Genomic DNA, 25,143 nt, shown 5'->3' on the forward strand with positions numbered 1-25,143 from the left:
GAAGACCTCCCACAACTTGTATGAATTTTCAAATGATGAAAAAAAAAAACTCAGCAAATATATTTGCCACTCCCAATTATTCATGATTTTATAATAGCTAGAAAATCTAGTATATTCACAAGGGATAAAAAAATGTATGTTCCAGTAGTTCCACTGAGATTCAATAGACATACTGCATGAAATAAAATAGTTCACTAAATCTGACCCTTCATAGTTCTTCTTAGCATTGGTATGTTAACTATGCAAGATATGATAAGGATGGGCATTTTCCTAATTTATTGTGTGGATTCATTTCTGGGTATGATAATCACAGACAGAGCCACTCACCTTCACAAACCAATAACTTGTCATTATAAAAGAACCCCACGGGACATTCGCATCTGAAGCTACCAACCATATTGATACAAACTCCATTTTCACAGACTCCAGGGATCTCTCGGCATTCATCAATATCTAGAAAAAAGAAAGACAATTTTCTGTAGCTGACAATATAACATCTGGGGATTAAACAATATAAATCTGAATGGTAAATGAACAGGTTTTTGTCTGTGTTATCAAAGAGGGCTCTACTGGATAAGGAAGAACATCTCAGAACCCAATTGTCTTGTACAGGTTATGAAGAGATCTAAAAGAGATGGCTCTGGTAGAGAGATAATCTAATGTACTTACTTTGTTAGTGCAAAGAATTTTCAGGTGTGCTCTCATTAGTATCCCCAAGGTAGTACTGTTTTTTAAATTTTGAACATGTGTTTTAATAGCTGAAGCTGCAGGTGCTTAAGATTTTGAAATCAGCAGTTATTTCTTACTAATCTGAAATAAAATGTAGCACAGTGCAAAAAAGTGCTGGTAGAGTGTCAATGTGAAAAATTCCTTAACCACTTTGAATCTCAGTTTCCTCACTTGCAAAATAAAGGGTCTGGTTAAATGAATCTCCGTTCAGCCCTATGTTAAAGATTCCACTGCCTATCTGTCTTTCTTTGATGAGATGATTTCTTGCCAGAAAGGAGCTACTATGCTATAAGCTATATACCATAGTCTTCTAAGAGAATAAGTAGAATGAATATTATTACTACTAGGAATTGGTTTTGACAAAAAGTCTTCAGTAGGAACTTCAGGCTAAAAATAAAAGAAAGGAAGGCAAATATGGCAGAGAACAGTGAACCAATGTGCTTTAATTTTACTGATTACTATGTTCCTTTTTAAATGAGGGAGAGACAATGAAGATAACTAAGGTGGAAGAGAGAAGATGGAATAAAGATATCAGTGAGTTAGTCAATATTGGTGAGTAAAATCAGGAAGAAAGATGAAGATGTTATTTGGGCACTGAAAACAGGGCTCAATAAATAAGGAGCTAAAGGTAGAATGTAAACTTCTTGAGGGCAGGGACTGAATAATTTTAAAGTCTTTTATTTTAAATGTAGTATGTCCATTTCAGTAGGGAAGGAAGAAGGAACAAGGTAGGAATGAGCCTGAAACAGTCAGGAATAATGTAAGGTACTAAAGCAAGATGAATATATTCAATTTCACACCCTTCAAAACTGAGTCTGGCAATAAATACAGGACTTAATAATGAGAAGAAAAGCAAAACCTTTTTCTTAACTTTATTTAACTTAACATTTTTCTTATTTATAAATTCTAAGCAGATTCTACCAGTCAGTTTACCAAGAATGGTAGGAATGACTGCCAGACTCAGGAGAAGTCAAAAGAACCAAAAGTTACCATACTGGAATCTTGCGTTAAATGGGGTCAGGGGGTGGAGGGGTATGTAATAGGTGGGAAGGAGTGAAGGAGGATTCTTATACTGGGATTCATGGACTTTTTTAAAAAAGCAATTTAATAACTGTATTTCAATATAATTGATTTCCTTTGTAATTTTCTGTATTTTGTTTTCTGTATTTAGAAACACTATTCTGAAGTGAAAAAAATCTATTCTGAAGCCATAGGTTTAATTACTAGATTGCTACAAGAGTCCACAGCACAAAAAATGTCAAGAACTTCTGCTCTAAGCACTTATTTGCTAAGAAGCTGAATTACACACATTTCTGTCTATTTAGTTGGTTTGTCTTCCACCCTACTGCCCTGAGTTTCACTATATTCTAATAGATAAAGTTTACTTTTTCATTTTAGAAAAAAGGAAATAGCCCAGAAGTGTGACTTGCTCACAGGTAAACAGTTATTACATAACAGTGAAGACTTAAAATCAGACTTTGTGAATCAAATTTAGCATTTTTCACTCTGTGTTATTACTTTCCTCTCTATGACATGATTTAATAGTTTGAACCTTAAGGGTAATATTAAATTAATACTAGGATTCTTGAAAATATTAATATATTTCTTATATATTTGTGATTCATATTAGGCTTTATGAATTTCATTAGTAGTTATAACTATTTCAATAATTTTTTGTATTATGGTATTTATTTAGTATAGATTAGGAAAATATTATTGAACTCTGGTTTTTGTTTGAAGTAAAAATGACAGGGCATTGCAGAGTTGGATCTACAATTTTTTTTAAATGAAAGTGTCTTATATTCTTTCTCAGCCTTTGGCATAAAAAAATTGAATCTTTACATATATATTTTTCTTTTTTTGCCCTTATGCCAGAGAAAATAAACAAAAGTATTACAGGTCAGATCTTCTGTTCTAGAACAAGAAATCAGAGACCTTAAATGCTTTTCAAAGGGCATCAATTTTGAATGAAACAAATAAATCTAAACAAAACAGTAAAATATTCTGTCATGGCAAAACTGGGAATAATGCTAAATAGTGGATCCTAGATCCACATAAGAAGGAGAATAAAATGAATAATTATTTAAATATCCAGTTTCTCTAAGAACAAATGACACAAAATGTTAATCCCAGAAGGACTTGGGAACTTCCTGAAAGGCCCAATAGAAAACACTGTACACTCAGATATAGGACATCCTGAGCAAGCCTTTTAGCTTCTTTTTATCTCATCTATAAAACATGTAGGACTCACTACAGTTTAAAAAGTGGGGTTCTCTTTCTTCCAGATGTCATAGGATTACAAATTTAGAATCAGAAAGATTTGTAAAGGTCATCCACTCACAATATCACAGATTTAAAGCTAAACAGTCTTTGAGGCTATCAAGTCCAGCTCTTTCATTTTACAAAGGAAGACACTGAGTCCCAGAGGAGGTAAATGACATATCCAGAATCACATTGCTAATAAATATCACAGGGGTGATTTGAACCCAGGACTTCCTGATTCCAAGTCCCCTGTCCTATCTACAGTTGAGGAAACTGAGGTCCAAAGAAAATGAATTACATGTCCAAAGTCATGCAGATAGTAAGTGGCAGGTCTGGGAGGGACATGATTCTACAAAGATCCTGAGGAGTTGTGGAAGGTGTTTATTTTTATTATTTTTTGTTAAAAAGAAAAGAAAACTGTATAATTATGCCAGTTAGAAGCTTCATGTACAATCCTTTTTATGTTCTATTCTGTATTTGGAAATGTTTATCTTATTTTGTATTTAAGTTCAGAACACAATTTTTTCTCTGCCCTCCAAAAAAAGTGAATTTTCCTATTCTGATCTCAGAGTTCTTGGTACCTAAGTGAAATCACTGGGGCACCTAATGTAGACTATCTCCCTCTGTTCTCTTTTCAATTACATATCGTGTCCTTAACAAACTAAAAATTTCTTTGAGACTAGGATACATTTCATTTTTCTTGTACCTTTTCAAGTATAAGGTATCTTATATGGTCCACCACCAGGACCCTTCTATCTTTTCCCCTTCCACCAGTTCTGGATCATCTCAGAATCCACCAGGATTGTTCAACTGTTCACAGAACTTGAATAAGATGTGAGTTACCAATTTAATTCCTTTTAGTGACATGAAAGAGTATCAGTTCTTAATACCTGCACCTTGTCAAAACCTCCTAAGCTCCCCTAGGCCCTATCATTTGCCCTGCAGACTACCCCCTTCTATTATCTAACATATGGATGTATCCTAAGGATTCTTGGCTCTTATGGTAGCTTGTTTTATTATTTCATGAATAGTTTGAGAGTTAAAAGTTAACTGGAATATCTATAGAGAGAAATAATGATGATACTAATGATTAATATTGCTATAGGTAGTATATATAGTGCTTTAAAAACAGTTTGCAAAGCATTTTAAGCAATCTCATTTTATTCTAACTATGGCCCTGGAAGGGAGTTATTATTTTTAATCATTTTACAGCTAAGGAAACTGAGACTGACAGAGGTTAAGTGACCTGCCTAAGCATACAGAGTTATTAAAATGTTTGAGACCATGTTTGAACTCAGGTTTTGATTCTAAATTAAGCAGTCTATCCACTGTATTGATGCAAACGGATTGAAAGACAAAAGAAATGAGAAGAATGAGTTCTCCCTTTACTATGTAAAGTAGTTATTCTTGCTATAAAGATGAATTTCTACATGGAGAAGGAACAGAACAGGAAAGCTGATGCTTGATGCACAAGCACTATATGTTATGATGTGGAAAAGGTTTGTTAAGTTGAATTTTCACAGCCTTGTGCTGTAATTGAATTTACCTGCAGTTTATGAAGCTATATTTTTAAAAAAGAATTTGATTTTAAAAGGAGTTATTCTTGAAGTGCATGCAAGGCTCATACTATTCTACCTGATGCACTGGCTTAAGCCACTAATGCAATATAACACACCATGGGAGCTTAGAACATTTTAAAGTGAACACTTAATTTGAGACTTCTTAGGTTCTCGTGTAACAAATCATATTTTTTGGTCTAGGATTTCTAAAATCTTAATTTCTAAGAGAATTCCATTATAGTTCATTTAAGGACACACTTCAAAATTGCCCTGCTTTTAGCAAACACCTCCTCAGAATTCTTGCTTCAAAGCATTTGCTTGCTGCCAACGCTAGAGGGCAGGCCAATCTGAGGTAAACAAACATGGGAATCCATAGACACATTCTCCAGGGACCACCATCATTACAAAAGGCCAGTTGTCATAGACTGGAGATTCTAAGGAGATTAAAAGATCCGTCTAGGAAGATGAAAACCAAAACAGAAAGGGGTGTTTTATGCCAATGTCATTTAGCATTTTTTCCTTCCAAGCCATGAAAGTTCTTTCGATGTTGTCTGGCTTGTGCAGGCATATGAATTTGGCACTTGGGGAGCCAAAATGATTGCTTGGATCAGGCTCTTGATTTTTTTATACAAGGTCACTGGAAAGATTGTTGCTGATTCAAGCTTACTGATTAAGACGGGAAACCAAAGAAAGCCACGGTGCCCACTAATAAAAGCAGTCGCTCCGTTTTGAGAGGTATGAGACAGAACATAAAACTAGTGGGGAAAAAATTCAACAGGCAGAAATCCCTCTGTTTTGATTCTCCTCCCTTATTTGTTTTAAAACCACAAAAGACAACACCTACACTGGATGAATGATGTGTAGTACTGTTAAATGGTATCATGTGAGCGCTTCTCCCAATGTTGCTTGTGACCATAACGGTCAGTGCCGATTATGGCAGCAATGTCTGAGACAAAAAAGACTTCCACAGTGCTCGTGCCAATTGCAAGGGCAGTGTGTCAATGTGGTCTCATGTTAATGACACACACATAGGGACCAGAGTGAAAAGTCATATTAAATGATGCCTTCATCAGAAAGACAGACTCTGGCTCTACTCCTAGAACTTTGTGCATGATGATGCCTAAAGCTGGTTTAATTGGGCTTAATTATGATTTAGTGAGAAGATTTCCAATTCTCTTAATCAAGAGCAGTAAGCCTTATTGTCAGCTACGTGGAGTTAAACAGCATGTTTGCTGAGTTTCTTTCAAATAAAGGATTGATGTCTGAATAAAAGCTGCAGGGCATAGTTTAGTCGTTTTCTTTGAGGGGGGAAAAACTGAGAAAATAAAGGTGCTTACACTTCTCCCTTTCCCTATCTAACATATGGGCAAAAGTCAGAGTCTCTGAAAAAGCTGTGATTGTTATTTTAACTCACCAACTGGTAAGCCGGTATAAATGTCAATGACAAAACCAGGCCTCTGACTACCACACAGTGTAGCAAATTCATCTGCAGGGACAAAAACAAAAAGTAACAAGTCAATATATTGTTAAAACACTTGAAAGGTTAATTTCCTCCCAGTCTTTGTAGTCAAACTTTTAAGAGAGAATCTTAGTCCATTTCAGTGTGTCTATTAGACTTTGCAAACTCATCCATAAAGATAAGCACTGAGGGAAAAGTAGTCTCATGTTAGTTACTCCGTTAAAGTAACCTTGTTAAGGTAAGCTTTGATATATATTATTTCTCATTTAGAGAAATGCAGGGCTAAAAAGAAAAACAAACATACTTCTATTTCACATTTTTACTCTGTGTGTGTGAATGCCAAATTTAATTAGATAAAAATGCATATCTTTTTCAACATATGTTTTAAGTGTAAACATCAACTAAATACCACTTCACTGGCACAAGACCCACAGAACATTATATGTAAAAGTTGTGACAATAAGAATTTGAACAGAAAATGTAAAATTTGATCAATTCATAATATTTCACAAGCTTTTCATTACCATCAAATATCCCATCAGGTAGACTGATGATAACAAAAAGCAAGATGTGTGGAGGGCTTGTAAAAATACATGCGGGTTGGTACATTGGTAGTGGTGTTTTATGAAGCCCATCATAGCAGAGGGAACTACCGATTGTGTTAATTCCATAAAAGTTACATCACTCTTACAGAGAAACATAGTAGTATCTTTACTCTTAAAACATTTTATGAATCTCATATGCTACTCAACTGTATTTGCCATTATAAGTGGATATTTTTTTAAAGCATAAGAATATAAAAGAGAAAAGTACAAGATGCTAAAAGATGACAGCAATTCAAAGCTATAATTAATTTTTGCCTCTTTACTTCAAAGTTGAGGCATTTGGCTAAAGAAATGATCTTCTTGGGGTAATGACTGAAACAAATTAAGAACTACACTACTAGATATGAGAACAATGCTTTCCTATTTCATAAAATGCTGACTGGGTGGCAGAGATTGTCAAATTCCCCATTCAGTTCTGAGCATGTTGTATTCACTTAAACTATGCTGAAGGACTCTAACGATTGTAATAATGATTCATTCATTTGTCATACACATCTGTCTGATTTGCTCAGTCTTTTCCTAAGACCAAACGCTGTAGAAGTAAGAACTGCTTTCAGATCTCTGTAATGTGTAGTGGCTGCAAGTTCTGGTGACTAAATAAACACAAAACACTAACATTGTGTGCCAGTTTTCAGCAGGGCAGACTTGGATCAAGAAGTGAATTTGGGTGTGCCTTGGGTATATAAGTTTTTCTTACCAATGCATCTTCCTTAGTGACAAAACTGACTTTCATATCAACAGAGGGACAGATATATGTATTGACATTGCACTGTTTAAGGAAAAAGAAAAGTGAACACACACCAGTGCTGGGAATGGGACACTGTTCACAGGGCTTATTCCAGGCACGGCCAATGTTATAGGAACAGCAACACATTTTCTTGGTCATATTGAACAGCAGTTCTCCATCACAGGTCTGGTTGTCAGCATAATAATTTCGGTAGCATAAGCTCCTTCTCATATCTAGGAGGAGGGAAAAAGAAGAAAGAGGAAAGGATCAGTGGGCAGGGAAATTGCAACAAGTTTCTGATGAGTATAAGCTTCCTAAAGAATGCATTCAAATTTGGGATCTGCTACCAATTAACTTGTCTGTCATTTTGTTTTCCTTCCTTTCTTCAAAGGCATGAAAAATCCACTCACCCTCTTGAGCAATATTCTACACTTAAAAGTATGATACTGTGAGAAAAAGGCCTTTAAAAACTCACTCCCTCATACTTTGTACCACAAAACTAAGTCATTATGGAACTGTAGCATTAATAAACTTTACATGATTCTTTGTCCAGGCTCCTAGTAACAATGCTCCACTCTATTTGCCATTAAATTTCTCATTTCCAATATATGATGTTATAATATCATAGGTCAGTGCTGTAAATATAATTGTGTAAAGATACACCCAAAAGTCAAACAAAAGAAGTATTATTCAACAGTCATTTGGGGTTTTCCAATGTTACATTAAAAAGAGAAAAAAGAAAAAAAAAAACTCCTACCCACCCACACTAAGCTACCAAAATGTCAAACTTCTGGTGCACCAAGAAAAGAATGAGCACTATGGGGAATATAAAGAGATGGCATTACTCTGGATGAGTAGCCCAGCCCTAAGCACTGATGACTGATATTGTTGTATATAAGTAAATTAGATTTGATACTATATCTTTGATGCCTTGCAAGTAATGAACAAAGACCATATTTTCAAGAAAGACTTACCCATGCAGTTATTTCCACCATTAACTTGCATATAGTCTGGAGGACAAATGCAAGTGTAGTTCCCAACTGTGTTATAACATGTTCCAGGACCACAGATACCAGGAGTTTCACATTCATTTACATCTGTAAATCAAAGAGAAGTAGATTTTTAAAATGAGTCACTCATTCCTTAAAACTGCTCAGTTCTCAATGTCATTGTCCTTTCAAATACTAGGAAAAAAATTTTCCAGTATTTACTGAATTCAATAATTAGAAATAGATATTTTGTTCACTGATCTCTTATTTGTTCCACTTTATGCTTTTCTATGGGAAGCAAGGGACTAAAACTTGAGGCAATACTACTTTTCTCCCATGCCCCTTAGTTTTATTTAGTGATAATATACTAAAACCCTTAATAAACAAATCTGTTACTTTTTCATGAGGTTTGGGGAGATTAAAATGTGAAAATTTTCTAATCTTTAACTGAAAGTGCAGACCTCAACAACTGGTTTTTGTGATATTTCTGTGAAAAGGTGTTTTATTTTCCTTTTAAAGCTGAAAAAAGTCTAATCTAATTTCTATAAATCCTATTGCTACAAAAGTAGCACCCCATGGGTACTAAGCTGATTTCTGATGAGGATGATATTACTAATAAGTCATGAAGTAAGCTTGAATTCTCTTTGTGGCAAGTGTGATACTAAATATTCCAAATTACTAGATTAACTAGTAATTAATGACATGATTTACCAAAGTTAGTTGTAAGTTCTCTGGGTCAAGGAAATTCCAATGATCCATAAACTAAAGATCTCGCAAAGTTTTCAGTTGTCTTTAGAGTATTCTGATAACAAGATAGCATAGGAATCAACATCTCTACCTTATGTTATCTTCTGGGAAAATCCATTTCAAATAAATTAACTGAATAGAAATTATTGAAGAGAGAAAGAAGAACCATAAGACAAGCAGAATAAGAAAATTTCTGAAAAATGAGATGGGGAAAAATGTAGAGGGTCACAGTCAGTGGGGAAACTCTGGGTAAAGTATAAGACCCTTCAGCCCAGCAGGAATCTGCTGACAATATCTAGTTCAGCTCCCCATCTTCCCTAAGGGCTCTCAGCCTTCTTGAGAAGTCAGGGGGCAGTGACAACCTGTGTTGAGATTGAAGCAGAGGGGGCAAACAACGTACAACAGCAAGTTGTTTGTGGTCCCATGTGCAGTGTTGGTTTTGTTACATTATAAAAAGGGGAAAGTCCCTGAAATAAACGTACTCCATTTCCAATAAACATCCTTGGGAGTCCCGCCTCATCTCTTCTTCACTAGGAAGATATATTTTCATCATCCTGGTGTGGGGGCTCTAGAAAGCAATGGTACATTTTGTTGTCCCAACTTGGGGGCTCTAGAAAGCAGGACACAACATTTGGCGTCCAAACTTAGGTGCTTTAGCAAGAAGGATATTTTAATCACTCCTGTGTGGGTGATTGTCCCCCCAACTTGGGGACTCTAGAAAGCAGAATACAACAGAAAAGAGGAGGGCAAGACAGTGCAATTCGAAAAAAATTTTCCTCAATTTACAATGTATAAGTTAAGACCAAAAACAACAACTTAATTAAATCAAATGCTATGTAATTATAATGATCAGTTACCCCTGAAGAAGAGATGTCAGAAAACCCCTTGTTCCTTATTTACAGAGATTAGGGACAATGGGTGTGGGGCATGGCACACACTGTTGGATTTAGTTAACATGTTGGTTAGCTTTGCCTTTTCCCCCTCTTTTTCCTTCTTTGTTAAAAAGGATTAATGAGTAGGAAAATACAGAGATATACTGTGAAATGGAGGTGCTATTAAAAACAATATATAACAATAAAAGACAAAAACAAGAAAATTATTTTTCTCCAGAATGTGAGAAACTGTCTGGCTTCCTTTCAGAAAGAACCACAGTTATCCTCTATCTTCACTATAAACAAAGATTGCTAAAACTTGCCAGGAAGGAAAGCTGTTACATGCACTACTACATTGTCCTCTTTGGTTATAGGCACTTGTAAAGACTACAACAACTTTACTCCATGCTCAAGTTACACTAGTAACTACAAACAGATTTCTGAGATTCCCTCCCTCATGCTGCATATACCCTGTGAATCACATACCATCGCACACTCGGGTTTCTTCATTCAAGTAGTAACCAGTTGGGCAGCGACACTGGAAACTGCCAAATGTGTTGATACATTTCCCTCCTTGGCAAAGTCCAGGCAGTTCTTGACACTCATCAATATCTATCCAAATGAAAATTGCATCATTTTAGTTTCACGAAGAAAATTTAAAAAAATAAAAATATATATCGTAAGGAGGGAAAAAGTCAGAATTACCTTCCAATATAACAGTGATAGGATTTGGTCGAAAGCCTTCTCCTCCTGGGCAAAGAATTTTATATTCAGCTACCAAAACAAAAATCAAAATGAAATTTTAAATCTCCAGTTTTATGTTATCCTATAAGAATTTTAAATTTACATACTGCAAAAGATATTTTATTTGGAGATCTTTACTAAACATTCACATCTTCCTAAAACCTTAATATTTGTGCGTAATTTTCACATCAAAGTTATTTTGCATAGCAAATTCAGGGGGTGGAGTGGCACATTCTTTTTGGTCTCTGAAATCAAATACTTATTCTCTTGAGCTGCCTCCAATATTCCTTGGCTATCTGACTCCTTCAAAATTACTTATTCTCTTAGATTCTCCTTTTTGCCTTCAAACAAATTCATGTCCAACTGACTTTAAAAAATGGGGTGGAGGATGTTTCCTAAGCTTAGATTTTATTATCACGTGGATTAGTTAAGAAAATTCCCTCTACTGGTACACTAGCAATGATTCTGCAATTTGTAGCCTGAGTGAAATGCCTGGAAAGTACTGAGTAGTTAACTAACTTGCCCAGGGTCACACAACCTGTCTGTTTCAGAGGCAAAAACATTCTTACATTGTATTTAGGCTTGAATTTCGAGGAATTATAGACTACTATTAGTATGCAGATTGTCCTTTACTCCAGACCATTCTCCTTTTGATGTTTACACTGAGTTAGTTTTTATTCATCATTTATTGACTGATTGTAACTTGCATTTTTTACTACACTACTAGTGACTTTCAGGACTCAGGAGGTACCTGCAAATTTTCTCTACCCCCAAGATCCAAAATATCCTATCACTTGTGATTGAGTATAAGTTCTATTTGAAAGATCATCAAATTTTTGTTAATAACTTGCACTTATTTATTTATCCAGATTTATACCTCATTATTTTGTTAAAATTGAGAGAGAAAAAAACTTGACACTTTTTTTTACAAAGACCTTTCCTTTCTTCCTTCTTTTAACTCCTGTTTCTACTAATAATATCATCTTCCCTTTTCTATATAGACAATTTCATAAACCCCATCATCCACTCTACCTTTCATCCTTTCTAGTCTGTCTAACAAAAATCTTTTCATGGTCAAAGCTGCTGTAAAATGTATCACAGATTTCCTAAACTACTGAAAAATCTTCATTAATTCCTCTAACTCCAACCTTTTTAAAACTTAGGCCTGTACTAGAACTTTTAAGAATGACCTTTATTACCAAACGCATGTAAAAATATTTTGATGAAGATAATTATTAGATGTGAATCTTTCATACTATTTAAAAACCATTCTTCATGCTATTCTTCCCTATTCTTTTCATGGACATTACTATACTTGAAGGAAAGACCTGAATTCAAATTTTGTTTCTAACACCAATTATCTCTATAAACCAGGAGCAAGTCACTTTGTCTCTAAGCCTCAATTACCTCACCTGTAAAAAGAAGATACTCCTTATACCCCAGCTTCTGAAACTGTGGCTCATGACCCCTTATGGGGTTTCATAACTGAATGTAGGAGCTGCAAAATTATGATTTATTATTAGTAAATGTTTGATTTACATATCTATTTTATATACCTATAATACCTAGAGTCATGCAAAAATTTCTAGGGCATAAAGAAGACATGAGGGGAAAAAGCTTTCAAGCTCTGCCCTATATTACCTACACTTCAAAATATGATATGATAAAAATTTATGTTAAGTGCTCTGCAAATTTTAAAGCACTAGATAAACAGTAGTTATTAATGTTCTGCCCTTCACCTTATCCCCAATTCTTTTTTTGGCATTTTTTTCACTTTTATTGAACTAACCTGTTCTCAGTTCTTGTCATTTCTCTCAATACTACAAAACTTACATCAGCCCCATCATAAATCTAATACAACTTCCCATTTCACAAATATTAAACCAACTGCTTTTCTATCTAAATATCTATTTAAATCTCCTCAATGTGTTGGTCTGATCAACAGATTAAAATAAAAAAGAAATAAGATGAATTGATGAATCTTTCAGATGTAAGCAATAGTGTACAAATAAGCTAAGCTCAAAGAGTTTGTTTTTCAAAATTACTTTTTACATCCATGCATATGTTACCCTTGGCACATGTCCACTTGGAACTCGGGGAACTACTCGTTATATGGTATGTAAAGTGCTTGGCCCACTGTGAATTTAAATAAAAGCTAAATAGGGTCTTATTTTTTGATATGGAAGTTAAAGTCTGAGAGGCAATAAACCCACAAGGGGACACACTCTAAGGAATTATGCAGTGCTCTGAGAATTTACCTCCTATCCCTTCTTTTACTAATTTCTTCCCCTTCCATGGCATTCATTGTACCCTGCAGAGTTGGAATAAAAAACTGGATTACATTATTATAATAATAAAAAGCAGGTAAATGGCAACCAACTTACATGTATTCACAGCAGGGCAGAGTTCACAAGGGGTACCCCAAGCTTTACCCAGGGAACAGCAGCAGGAAGCCTTAGAAACACCAACTCCAATTTCATTGCTACATGATGTATCTCCATTGTCTCCTCGAGGGCGAATATCCAAATAGCAATTGCCGGATCGTGTATCTATTCAAAATGTTCAGACACAAAAGTAAAGGTCAATAAGTAAGAAAGTAGTCATTTTCCATGAACATATAGGGATCAAAATCCCCTTTAAAAATTCCAATGGGAGAGACAATACTGTCAATTATTTTCTTTTACATAAGGTTATTATCCTAAGGATAGAAATTCAAATTCATATCAGAAAATGGCTAAAAACCACCTGGTTTATCATTATGGTATTACTATTACAGCACACTGAAGGAATGTACATTGGGAATACTGAAGTTAGGAAAGATATCTCAAAATGCAAATCAATTCTGGTGACCTTTTAAACGTTGACATTACTGAGTTTTAGAGAATAAAAATGAAAATGAATTACTTAGTGCTTAAAAAAACAAACTAAAAGATCTATAATTCTTTGAAAAACATAATGATATCTTACCAACACAGCCAACTCTGGTGGGGTTCAGCTCAAAATCAGGTGGACAATCACAGGTATAACTGCCTGGAGTATTCACGCAATTCCCACTAATACAAGTTGTAGGGTCCAGGCACTCATTAACATCTGTGACAAAACAAATACAGAATGACAATGCTTGTCACATTAGAGGAAACCTTGTACTCTTGTCACAAAAAATATGATGAAACATCAAGTCTCAGCTTTAGGAATTATATCTAAGGAGATAATTAAATTCTCCATAGATTTTGGTCCATTCCTTACAATGGACCTTGAAACACCATGGTCTTTTCCCCTAGGATATACTGAACATTTAAATCTGTTCAGTATAAAATGTAATCCTGAAAATTGTAAAAATATTCTAGCCAAGATATAAAAAGTTAAATACTGCTATATTACTAATTCATCAGCAAACAAATTATAACTAAAAACATACATATACATGTATTTGTACATATTAAGGACATATGTATGTGTGTATATGTATATGTGTGTATGTGTGTATGTATATATATGTCCTTAATATGTACAAACTTGTCTTAAGGAAACTTGTAAGTTGCAAAATATGCTCCCCCCCCCAAAAAAAAAAAACTGGCCTTGATTCAATCTGGCAAAAAAAATCAAATATATAATTACAAAAGCCAGTTAATGTCTTGTAATCCATCCTAAAGGGGTATATATCCCATTACTGATATTAAATGTTTTCTATTTAGTTCCTATCCAAAAATGTGCACATTTCAGCTATTTGGGACAAAGGTTTTTGGCAAATTTCAGCTCTACTAAGTCCTCTTCTTCTACTCCAAACATTTATAGGAATGCCCAAATACAGAGACAAACTACCCACTAGAAGGGAGTGATGGAAATATTCCCCCTACATATATTAATCTCTTTTCTGTTTCTCCCTTTTTAAATTGATGGTCCTGATCTGGATTCTATGTTCAAAATACCTCCCTTAAGAGTTATATCTGGGAGGGTGTGACAGGGCCAGATTAATTTAAGGGATGCTTAAGTTAATATAGGTAATGTTGACACACAAGTAAGAAAAGGCTTAAACATAAATGACTGAGAAAAGGTAGATCCCTGAAGAAGTCACAAGGTAAAGTTGACACAAGATAACTGCCAAAGGTGTAACACAATTCAGAACACAATTAGTATGGTATCGTGTAAAGACTTTTAAATCTGAATCAGAGTAACTAGAGTTCAAATCCTTGCTATACTATTATTAACACTTTGTGTGACATTATACCCGGGTTTATTTTTATTCACTTCTTGGGGCATCAGTTCCCCATCTGCAGAATGATAGGCTAAGAATAAGAGTTTATGGTCCTTTTCAGTTTCAAATCTAAGATCCTATTACTCTTTTCAATATACATTAAAAGGATGTTTTTAATACCAAAAATCCCTCCCTCAATGCCACAGTTACTTTTATTTTGTGATTAATAAAGTTGTATGTATTACAATGAAGGTTTAAAGCTTTAGTATGTACTGTTGGATGGTGAACATTAGGAAAAAAAATTTCAGATATAGAGAAAAAGAATTTTCAGACTTTGTTTAAGGAATATTATTAATACTTTGTTGCATCTCTAGTAACAGTACTGTAAAATGCAAAAAGAAATGAGGACTAAACCATATATAAGGATTTCCACAGGTAGCAAATTGACTTAGAAAACCATATATTAACATTACTTTCTATTGTATCTTAAATTATTTTGTTAAATATTCTCAAGTACATTATAATCTGTTTGAGCAATATTTGGGAGTGTTTCCAGTGTGTTTTTGAGATTTCTGCTTTAAGAGATTAAATGACCATAAAAGAGCCTAGGTTAGAATAATGTTAGAGGTCAAATCCATGCATAAAATAGAATATATAGGAACTTAAAGGAAACCAATTATATTAAAATATAGTTGTCAAAAGAAATATATTGTTCATAGAGTCTTGGTCAAGAATAACTGCTAGGGGCAGGAAATAAAGTAGCACATGAAAGGGCAACTAAAAATGACTTTAAAAGACTGAACTGTAGGTGAAATTAAAGTAACATGAAATGAGTAACTAGAGACAATGGATTTCTAAGGGAACATGATAACTTTTATAACATTTCTTTTCACTCAAGCAAAAAATTTAATTATTTAATTAAAACATATTTTACAAATATTTAAATTTAATTTAAAACAATAATAATTTAACTAATTTGGGCTATTCTGGAATCAACATGATGGCAGAAGAGCACTGAAACGCAAGAGCAAAAAAGGAAGGACAAAAATCCCAGGACAGTAACACTAGAAGAGAATCCTCTGATTTCCTGCCTAATGATAACAAAGAAATACTTGAGTAGAAGAGAAGGCTGGCAAAAGCCTTCTGTTTGGGATATGTCTTGGATTTCATTTCACCATAGGTTCATAAACATCAAGAAGTTAATCCACACACAGAACCTCTAACTTATCCATGATAATAAACAAGAAATCATTCTGGACTTCCAAGTTCAAAATCTTCTTCTTTCTTCTCACATAATTAGTTTTTCTCTATGAAAATTTTTTTTTTCCTATGCAATCTCTCATACTGGGTGTGATCTTTTCTCTAAGTTTTCACAATTAATATCTCATTCCTAAATAGCTAGGATAATGGGAAAAACAACAATCCAAACCCAAAAATACTTTACCTGTGCAGTTTCCTCCAGTTCTGTCCAGTTCATAGCCAGTCTCACACTCACAACGGAAAAGACCAGGAAGATTATGACAAGTCCCAAAGACACAGATATTAGGAAGGGAACACTCATCAATATCTGGAAGTTGGGGAGATAAAAAGAGAACTTTTGGTTAAAGATAAAGGTGAGAATATCTATTTATAATCTGGCTTAAATTTTTTTAGGATTCATGCAGTATAGTTAGCTCTTTAAACATTAAGAAATTTCCAAAGCTTAATCAAACATTATGGTGTCTTCCCTGAGGTTTCTATCACTATCACTTCTATCAAGAAGTTTTATCTCTTTAAATTCACACATTCACTCTACTTATGAGCATACTAGTCTATAAATCTATTCCTCAGAGTGTAATACACTGCCCTCACAAAGTGGCTGTTTTTCAGCTGTTCCAGTCATGACTGACATTTGGTGACCCCTTTTGAGGTTTTCTTGGCAGAGAGGCTAGAGCAGTCTGCCATTTCCTTCTCCAGTTCATTTTGAGGAAGCTGATGTAAACAGGTTATATGACTTGTCCAGGGTCACACAAGTAGGAAGTGTCTAGAAGACACATTTAAATTCAGGTCTTCTCAACTCCAGGCCTAGTTCTATACCCACTGTACCCACTAGAGCTGTCCTCCAAACAAAGTAGATATCTTCTAATTATGCTTTTAATGATCATGATAATGATGATCATCTGGCTTAGTGCAAACATGTGATTGGTTTTAGGTCTCCTGAGCTCACGTGATCCAACACCAGCCTCAGCCTCCCCAACAGTAAGGATTATAGGAATGCAACATCATGCTCACTTGAAAGAATAAGTTTTCAAAGTATAAATGTGAGGTTTACATTAGAATTGAAATTTTCTCTTTTGTGACTCTCAGATTCTAATGCAGATATATAGTGTTGACTAGGTTGAGGGAAAAAAATAACTTCTAGTCATCTAATTAAGATGTGGCTTTCTATAGTACATTTCCATTAAAGTTTTTCTTAAAATATATTTATGTCATGAAGTAGTATACTCATTTTAAAACTAGATACAAATTAACTTTAGCTTAAGAGTGCATTCAGCATATTCTCAATGGCTATAATAACTATATTAATAACTTTAGAAAATCATATTCAAATGTACAATATGTATTTAATTCTGACTTTCATTGTTCCTAAATACCTAAAACATAAACATATGCTGGTTTCATCCATTTCTTGGACTTAAACATTACTCAAAAGAACTGCAGGACAAATTCAGTTTGCAAATTTGACAATTACTATTCAGAATTCTTCTGAAAATGTATTTAAAGCCAAAAGGATGTTGTATTCAGATATAAAGATGAACCTTCCAATTCACCAATAGCAGGTTATGTACCGGGAATTTGTATTTCAGTAGTAAGGATGAATTGGCATTAAGTCAACCACACTTACTTGTTTGCTCTCCCTTATGGCCACTGCCATGAAAATGTAAGCGAGCTGGCTAAGATTAAGCCTGCAGTTTACTGCCACAGACCAGAGTTTTTCGTTTTCATGAAAAGAAAAGGATCAAATGGGAACTGAACTCATAATCAACTGAGTTCCAAACTGAAACTAGGACATAGGAGAGCAATAAGGATCGTGGGGCCATCATTTTTACAAATAATAAAGCATCAAAACTGACTATTATGTCTTTGTGAATTCTGAGCTTTCATATTCATTACCTTCACATGCTTTTCCATCAGCACTCGGCACAAATCCCATATCACATTCACAACGATATCCTCCTGGGGCATTAAGGCATTGCCCATTTCCACAAAGGTTTAGATTTTCTGAGCATTCATCAAGATCTAAATTTTAAAAAAGAATTTCAGTTTATAGTTACAATTATTACCACTAATTTCTAGCTTGAAGGCTGGTAAGTATTGCTATTTCGAGTTAATTCAATTCATTAAACATATGTATGCCAAGTTCATGTAAGGATGCTAGGAATGCAAATACAACACAATAATCTCTGCCCTCAAAGTGTTTATATTCTATTGGGGAAAACAGAAATATTCAATATATATAAATTAATTCCAGTGGCAAAAGTAGCATGGCCCTAAAAATCAGGGGATCAGTAAGTAGATTTCTCATGGATAAAGTGGTACTTGAGGTAAACTTTGAAGAAAATTAGAGAATTTATGAATAAGGAGAGGTTGGGCATTTCCTGGACAGTCTTGTTTTCCCTTCCAGACTGACCTGGCCATATTTGAGGATTTCTAGTTATAGGAAGTTTTACAAAGACACATCCATAATAATTAGAAAATATAAGAATAATTGGATGATTTTAACCAAGTCTATTTAAAATGATTTGTCCACATAAGAAAATATGCATTATGTCAAGAATGTGATTCAAAATTAAGTTTCCATCTTAGCTGAGCCCTTTAATAACTGGAAAAAGAGTTAAATAGCAGATAAGTACTCATGTGAGTGTCCAATTTAAGAAAAACATATAAAAAACTCAGAACTAAGTAAAAAGGTACTATGCTATGATCATGAGATGATTACAGAATAGAAAATTTGAGAGAACTGAATGATTCCCTATTCTACTCAATATTTAAACATTACTAAGAAATGGCAACAATGTTCCTGAAGACTTGAAAGAAATAACAGATCTCCCTAAATTAAGTTAATACCTATGCAAAAAGGGAATTACATATGTATTTGAATATAAATGTAGATATAAATATCCTTGTGAGAAAAGAACATCATGCATATGATTTATACATGAGTATAATTAGAAATAGAAACAAACTTCAAGATATATTAGGTCTATGTGGGTTAACTTGGTCTGAGAATACTGCAGGAGAGCAGTGAAACAATGCCATCAAGAATAGGTTTGAAAAGTAAGTCTTATAATAAAAATATGGATGCAACAATTACTATGGAAATAATATTGCAAACCTAGATATTGAAATAGTTTCTGCGATTTCCTTAAACAGTGAAAAATTATTCGGATAATATAGCAATAGATGGGGTCAATAATATATGGAAAGAACAAGTGATCTCTCTCAGAAACATGCAAAGTAATTTAAATGGATTAAACATGTGATAGGAAAGATGACCAACTAAACTTCATTAGTCAAGTGGTGCTTTATAAAAACTATGCAGATTTATAGAATGAGCAAAAGAAAATGTGATAAGAGTCTTGGAGTAAGAAGGCTTCTCTTAAGACCTACTTCTTATATATACTAGCTGAATAATCATAACTAAATCACTCAATGATAAACCAGAAGCAGATGAGTTGTTGAGCAGTGCACACAGGAATGCTCTATACAGGTGAGATAGTAATTTTGGACTAAAAAATATATTTAGCATCTTTCAAGCCAACAAAAAGTTGGCTCCTTCCTAAAAGCAGTCCCAAACTCTTATTTTAGATGACCAAATTTTCAAATACATAATTTTCCTTATAAAAGTAGATAGTGACTGACATATCCTTCTCAAATGAATCAATGAACTACAATATTCATGGATAATTTGTCTTCTCCATAGTTTTTTGTTGTGATATGGGAGCCACCTGCCAGTGGCTGCTGGAGGTCTAACTCAGACCTGTAGAATGGATCTCTCTATGTGAGCGGAGGATGATGATACAAGAAGACTGAGAGGCAGTTGCTGTTCTCTGACCTCTCTCCTCTTCCCTCTACCTCCAATTTATTTCATTCCCAGTCCACAACACCTGTGTCAGTAAAGACTCCTTGGCAACTCCTTCAGATGTTCACAGCTGTGGAGGATCTTGGAGAATTGATCTATCCTTTCATTTAGGCATGGTCCTTATCAGTTTTTTTACTATACTTTCATGACAAAAGCACCCTCTCACCAACTTCAAATAAGAACTTACCTATACAAGTGAATCCATCTCCAGTGTATCCTTCCTTACATAAACAGCGGTAAGATCCCATCGTATTTTTACAGTCAGCATGTTGGTTACACATATGAGTCCCATTAGAGCATTCATCCAAATCTAAAAGGAAAGTGAAGAAAGAAATTCTAATATAAGACATTATGACCTTCAAAACGCTCCATCACCCAAAATGTTAAATTTCCCTTATAAGTTTTAATAAAATATCTAAATATCTTACAACCAGCTTAGGTTTTAAAAAATTCCCAACTCACCTGTGCACTTAATGCCATTACCAATCCATCCTGGACTGCAGCTGCATTTGAAGCTCCCTGCTGTGTTAGTGCAGACAGCATGCCTGTCACAATTATGTGCTCCAATTTCACATTCATTGATGTCTGGGAAAACAGAGTGGTTTTTAGTATTCAGAGTTAATTCTTTTTTTTCTTTTAAACTTCCTCAGAGGCATGAATTTTCAGCCACTGAATTGCTTTTCTTGTTTCAAACAGGATAAGTTAATTTAGCAACAATGTTTACAACACGTGCCCAAGAAGTTCAAATGACAATTCATAAAATAATAAAGCATAATGAACTGCTATTAATTTTGACTATCATTAGTTATCATTTTTGTAAGGGAAAATGATCTCTTTAAAGGAGTAAGATAATATTATTATTAAACTACAAAGGGGAGACTTTTATGTTCATGTGCAAGTTAATTTTTTCTTTTTGTTACTCTGATCTTTAGTTCTGAAATTCAAGCTCACAATAGTAAAGAAGAAAGCCCTCTGTTATTTTCTAGGGTATGAAGGAACTATTTCTTGTTCACTATGGGGAAAAGATATATCTCCACATGCTCTAACTCCTCCTTTTAAATTTTAGAAATTACAGTTGAAATTTAAAGAATCATGCTTATTGCATGATATATTTTGAGAACTGTGGAGATAGTCCCTAAATGGATCCTATGTTATTTTCTTGAATCCTTAGAAATGGCCAAAGAAAGCACAGTAGCCAATAAAAATAAGAGGCATTATTATTACATAGAATCAATTAGGAAAAAAAAGACATGCTTCCAATTTCTCAAAAATGGTCTGAGGTGAAATGTATTATTTTTTCTATTATTTTTATTGGCTTGATATTTTATAACCTTATGTATGACCTTTATGTTCCATATGGTGAATACAAAATAGTAAATGCAGAGAATTTCCAAGGGCATAATTTCTTCTATTTCTTTATTATTTTAGTGTATTCATTTCTGGAGGCTTGAGTATACAGCTATATTATATAAAATGAAAGTTTCCACAAGAGTCAAAGATATCTGTCAAATATGGTAAGTGACAGTTTGGGAAGAATATGGATTATTTAGTTGGTGTCACTATCATGAAAAATCCCAAGAGAAAGATTAGATTTCCCTTCACAAGATGTATTTTTATAAAGTACATAGCCTGGGCTAATACATTACTACAAAGCAAAGGAGGTTTAATAATACAGGCACATTTTCTTTAACCAGAAGCAGGAATTTGTAAGATGATAATATTATACTAAACAGGAAACCAATGCCTGTTACAGATCTTATTGGAGGTCAAGAAAGCTAATTTTGGCATTAAACAGAGGAAAAGGTTAACAAGAATTTCTAGAGGTCACTTGAATAATGACACAAAATAGAAACTATACAAGCAACCTGTGCTTACTCTTTTGATTACTAAGCAAAATTAAGAGTTTTGAAATTGTTTTGGAAATGGTTGATGAGATAACTGTTTTCGAATGGAAGCTTTAAAATAGTCCTGTGTTCACAAAAACTCTTATAATTTTCAGAGAACACATAAGACAACCTAAAAAAAAGCTTGCCAAATTGTCCTGCCAAACATTTCTTGTCACTAATAAATATTAAAAAATATTAAATAAATTTAATAAATATTAAATATAAATGTTCATGTAAAAGTTCTTTTATAATTAAGTCATACAGTTGCTTCATTTTTGTAATATAATCTTGAGAATATAAAGTAGACATATTAAATGCTTTGCAAAACCTTTGCAAAAGAGAACATACACTCATCATTTTCAGGCATATCATGATTTGTATTTCTTCTGAAAGTCAGTCAATTCTTTAGTGATTGTAAACTACTTTCAGCGTCTGACAGAGCAGGATGCCCTTCCACAGAAAAGGAAAGGACAATGCAAAAAACGCCATGCTAACCAACGGTATCCAAAAACTAAGTGATTTTTCCCTTAACTGACTTTTCTGACTTGTGAGCAGAACAATTTTGATCAAATGTTTACAAGCAAGCCACAACACGATATTTTCCCTTTAGAGAAACATTCACATTAGCATTCAATCCCAACTATTCTCTCCTGAGTTCTTAACATAATTCTTCTTTTATATGTTCTCAGGATCATTAGAACAGGCTGAAATCATAAAACTAACTCATGGAAATCCTGGATAATCAAAAACCATTTAGAAAATCCCGGGAACCTAGAAGCTGCATGCAAATGCAGCGATCATCTAGTTCTAAGAGACCTGAGGTGCAAAGGAATTAGGTAACTTTTCTAAGTTAAGTTCAATTTATTAATTCCATTTATTGGGTGTCACAACACACAAAAGACAGAGTAAGTACTAGACCCCAGGTCTCCTGAATTGGGCCAGGGTGCTTTGCAGTGTCCCACAATCCCTCAAGCTCGCTGTTTTTCTGGACACTCATGTTAAGTATTTTCTTTCCAGCTCCTCAGAATGAGATATATAAGGGTTAGATTTTGTCACTTAACTCCAATTAATTTCAAGGCTTTCTTTCCAATTTTCTAGTTATCAATGTTTAAATTATATCCTAATAATTGTTCCCTTTAAGCATCTTTGGATAAGTAGAAGTCTCCATATTCAGTTTCTTCATGTATACGGTCAACTTTGAAAATGTCTTAGAAGAATTAACTGTTAGAGGGTTCTATCCTCACTCTATCTTGTACTACCTTGCATCAGCAGAGGGAGCTTCCTTATCTTGGAAGTTGCAATGAAATCATAGATCCGATGTTGATTCCTATCCTAGACAAAATATGGTTTGTAGTATATTCTGTCATGAAAACATGGACCAAAAGAATGTAAGCTCCTTTGGAAAAAGAGATTCTCATTTTTGTCTGTCTCCTGCACCTTGCAGAGAGTCTCCCTATCCACAAAAGGCTCAAATGCTTTTTTGTGCTTGCTTGATCACTTGATTCTATTACATAATTTATATATGTGTATATCTTTGGATAAGTTATCATTTCCATGTTCTTCAAATATAATGCAATGCAATAGCCTAAATAAAACAAAGGAAACTGAGCCACAAGAGGAGGGGGAAAGTATTACATTCAAACATACATCACTTTGATAATACAAAGGGAAACATAGGGGAAAAAAATTGCCAAATATATATTTTTTCCTGTATAAATGTTCCCTCCCCCACCGTGCCAAGTGTGTGCTCTAGTGCAAAAGAAACAAGCCAACAGAAACAAAGGAATTCAAATTTAAAACTGACACTTCATCCTTCCTTGGTCCCTAGTTACCTCGTTCTGTTATACAAAGAGTTTTAAAGAGTGCTCAAGGGGCATCTCCCAGTCAAGGCTAAGGGAGTGCTCTGAGTAAGAACCAAGAAGCTTCCAGATAGAGTCTCTTTTTATGTCTGACATCACAGCAGTCCCAAAGGCTTGTGGACTGTATTAACAGCAAACTGTGACCTTCTTTCTGATTACGTAGGGCAAAAGATGCACTAACTGTATAAAAAAGCTCCTCACCGACTGACATAAAGAATTATGCAGAGGTGAAAGGCAAAATCTGGCTTCTCCATGATTAGACATTAGGAGAAGCTTTTCTGTACTAATGAGGTTAAGAAAAGATTATTTTTAAGACTGTTTAGATTTGTAAAACTGAACAGAGAATAGAGCCAAAACTATTCAACTAAACAACCAAAGAGTTTTTGCAAGCTGATAACCATGGGCCTAAGTTACTATGCATAAGAAATTGGAAAGGAATAAGCAAAATATTTTGCTGACTAGTGACGACTTTGATGTGTATGATTAAATTATTTATTGTGGACTAAAACTTTCTATTCACATTCCCTCTCTATATATCAGTTCATTTAACAAGTATTATAGTAGGGATTCAATTAGCATAGGCAATCTCTAACGTGGCAACTTCCTCCTCCAGTACAGATTCTAACTTGTCTGCTACTTTGAATATATGTCCTGAGGAATTGTCTCAGGTTTATGGAAGTCAAGGTTTATGGGAAGATCTTCCCAAGATTACAGTTAGTCTGTTACTATCAGCACCTTCTCTTCAAGATTTGCACTCTACAGAGGTAAGATATCATGCTCTGATTGGATGTCTAATTGCAAACAGGCACAGTGAGCAAAGAAGCTATATCCTGGATCACAAATTAATTTCAGTTTTCTTAAGCCACTGTCAGGCAAGGTTGTTTTTCTACATGAAGACCAAGTGCCCAAAATTTAGTACATTTAAGGATTTCAATAAAATGTATGCATGCTCTGTAAAATAGAATATTCTCCTCAGTAAAACCCACATTTTTTACAATGCTGAAGGGGGAAAGCAAAAATCCAACATCCATGTGCGCTGGGAATGTAAGTCAGTGGGTGGATTCTGAAACTGGATGATTGGGAGGGAAACATGTTTATTTGTTAAAATGGGAACAATTATTAAAGGCAAGGATTTAAAAATATTTAAAGCAAAATGTAATAGAACCCAGAAGATATTTCATAATTTAAGGAAATAGTTTTCCTCCTTTGAAATGTCATAAAATTGATTCAATTTTAAAGTACATATATGTATACATATACATATATTTAAACTTATGGAAAAATTTCTGTTGCCTATCATCAAAACATGATTTAAATTGTTTTTTAATGTCATTTTATATGTGGCTGGTTTATTATTTCCAATTAGGAGAAACCACTATCACTATTTA

At 34.1% G+C, this 25,143-nt stretch overlaps 1 protein-coding gene across 1 annotated transcript in view; it reads right to left on the bottom strand.

The window, feature by feature from the left end:
- FBN1 (fibrillin 1) overlaps positions 1-25,143 on the bottom strand; it is a 274,426-nt gene that overhangs the window by 43,432 nt on the left and 205,851 nt on the right. Inside the window, exons 32-43 of the mRNA XM_051980617.1 lie at positions 20,473-20,595; positions 20,198-20,320; positions 18,042-18,167; positions 16,333-16,455; positions 13,661-13,783; positions 13,078-13,242; positions 10,655-10,723; positions 10,436-10,561; positions 8,316-8,438; positions 7,416-7,574; positions 5,965-6,036; positions 328-453 (exon numbers count right to left, since the gene is read on the bottom strand). Of these exons, the coding sequence (XP_051836577.1) occupies positions 328-453; positions 5,965-6,036; positions 7,416-7,574; positions 8,316-8,438; positions 10,436-10,561; positions 10,655-10,723; positions 13,078-13,242; positions 13,661-13,783; positions 16,333-16,455; positions 18,042-18,167; positions 20,198-20,320; positions 20,473-20,595 (1,458 nt within the window). The remainder of the gene's footprint in view (positions 1-327; positions 454-5,964; positions 6,037-7,415; positions 7,575-8,315; positions 8,439-10,435; positions 10,562-10,654; positions 10,724-13,077; positions 13,243-13,660; positions 13,784-16,332; positions 16,456-18,041; positions 18,168-20,197; positions 20,321-20,472; positions 20,596-25,143) is intronic.

This window comes from Antechinus flavipes, chromosome 2 (genome assembly GCF_016432865.1).
Source record: "Antechinus flavipes isolate AdamAnt ecotype Samford, QLD, Australia chromosome 2, AdamAnt_v2, whole genome shotgun sequence".
Classification (NCBI taxonomy): Eukaryota; Metazoa; Chordata; class Mammalia; order Dasyuromorphia; family Dasyuridae; genus Antechinus; species Antechinus flavipes.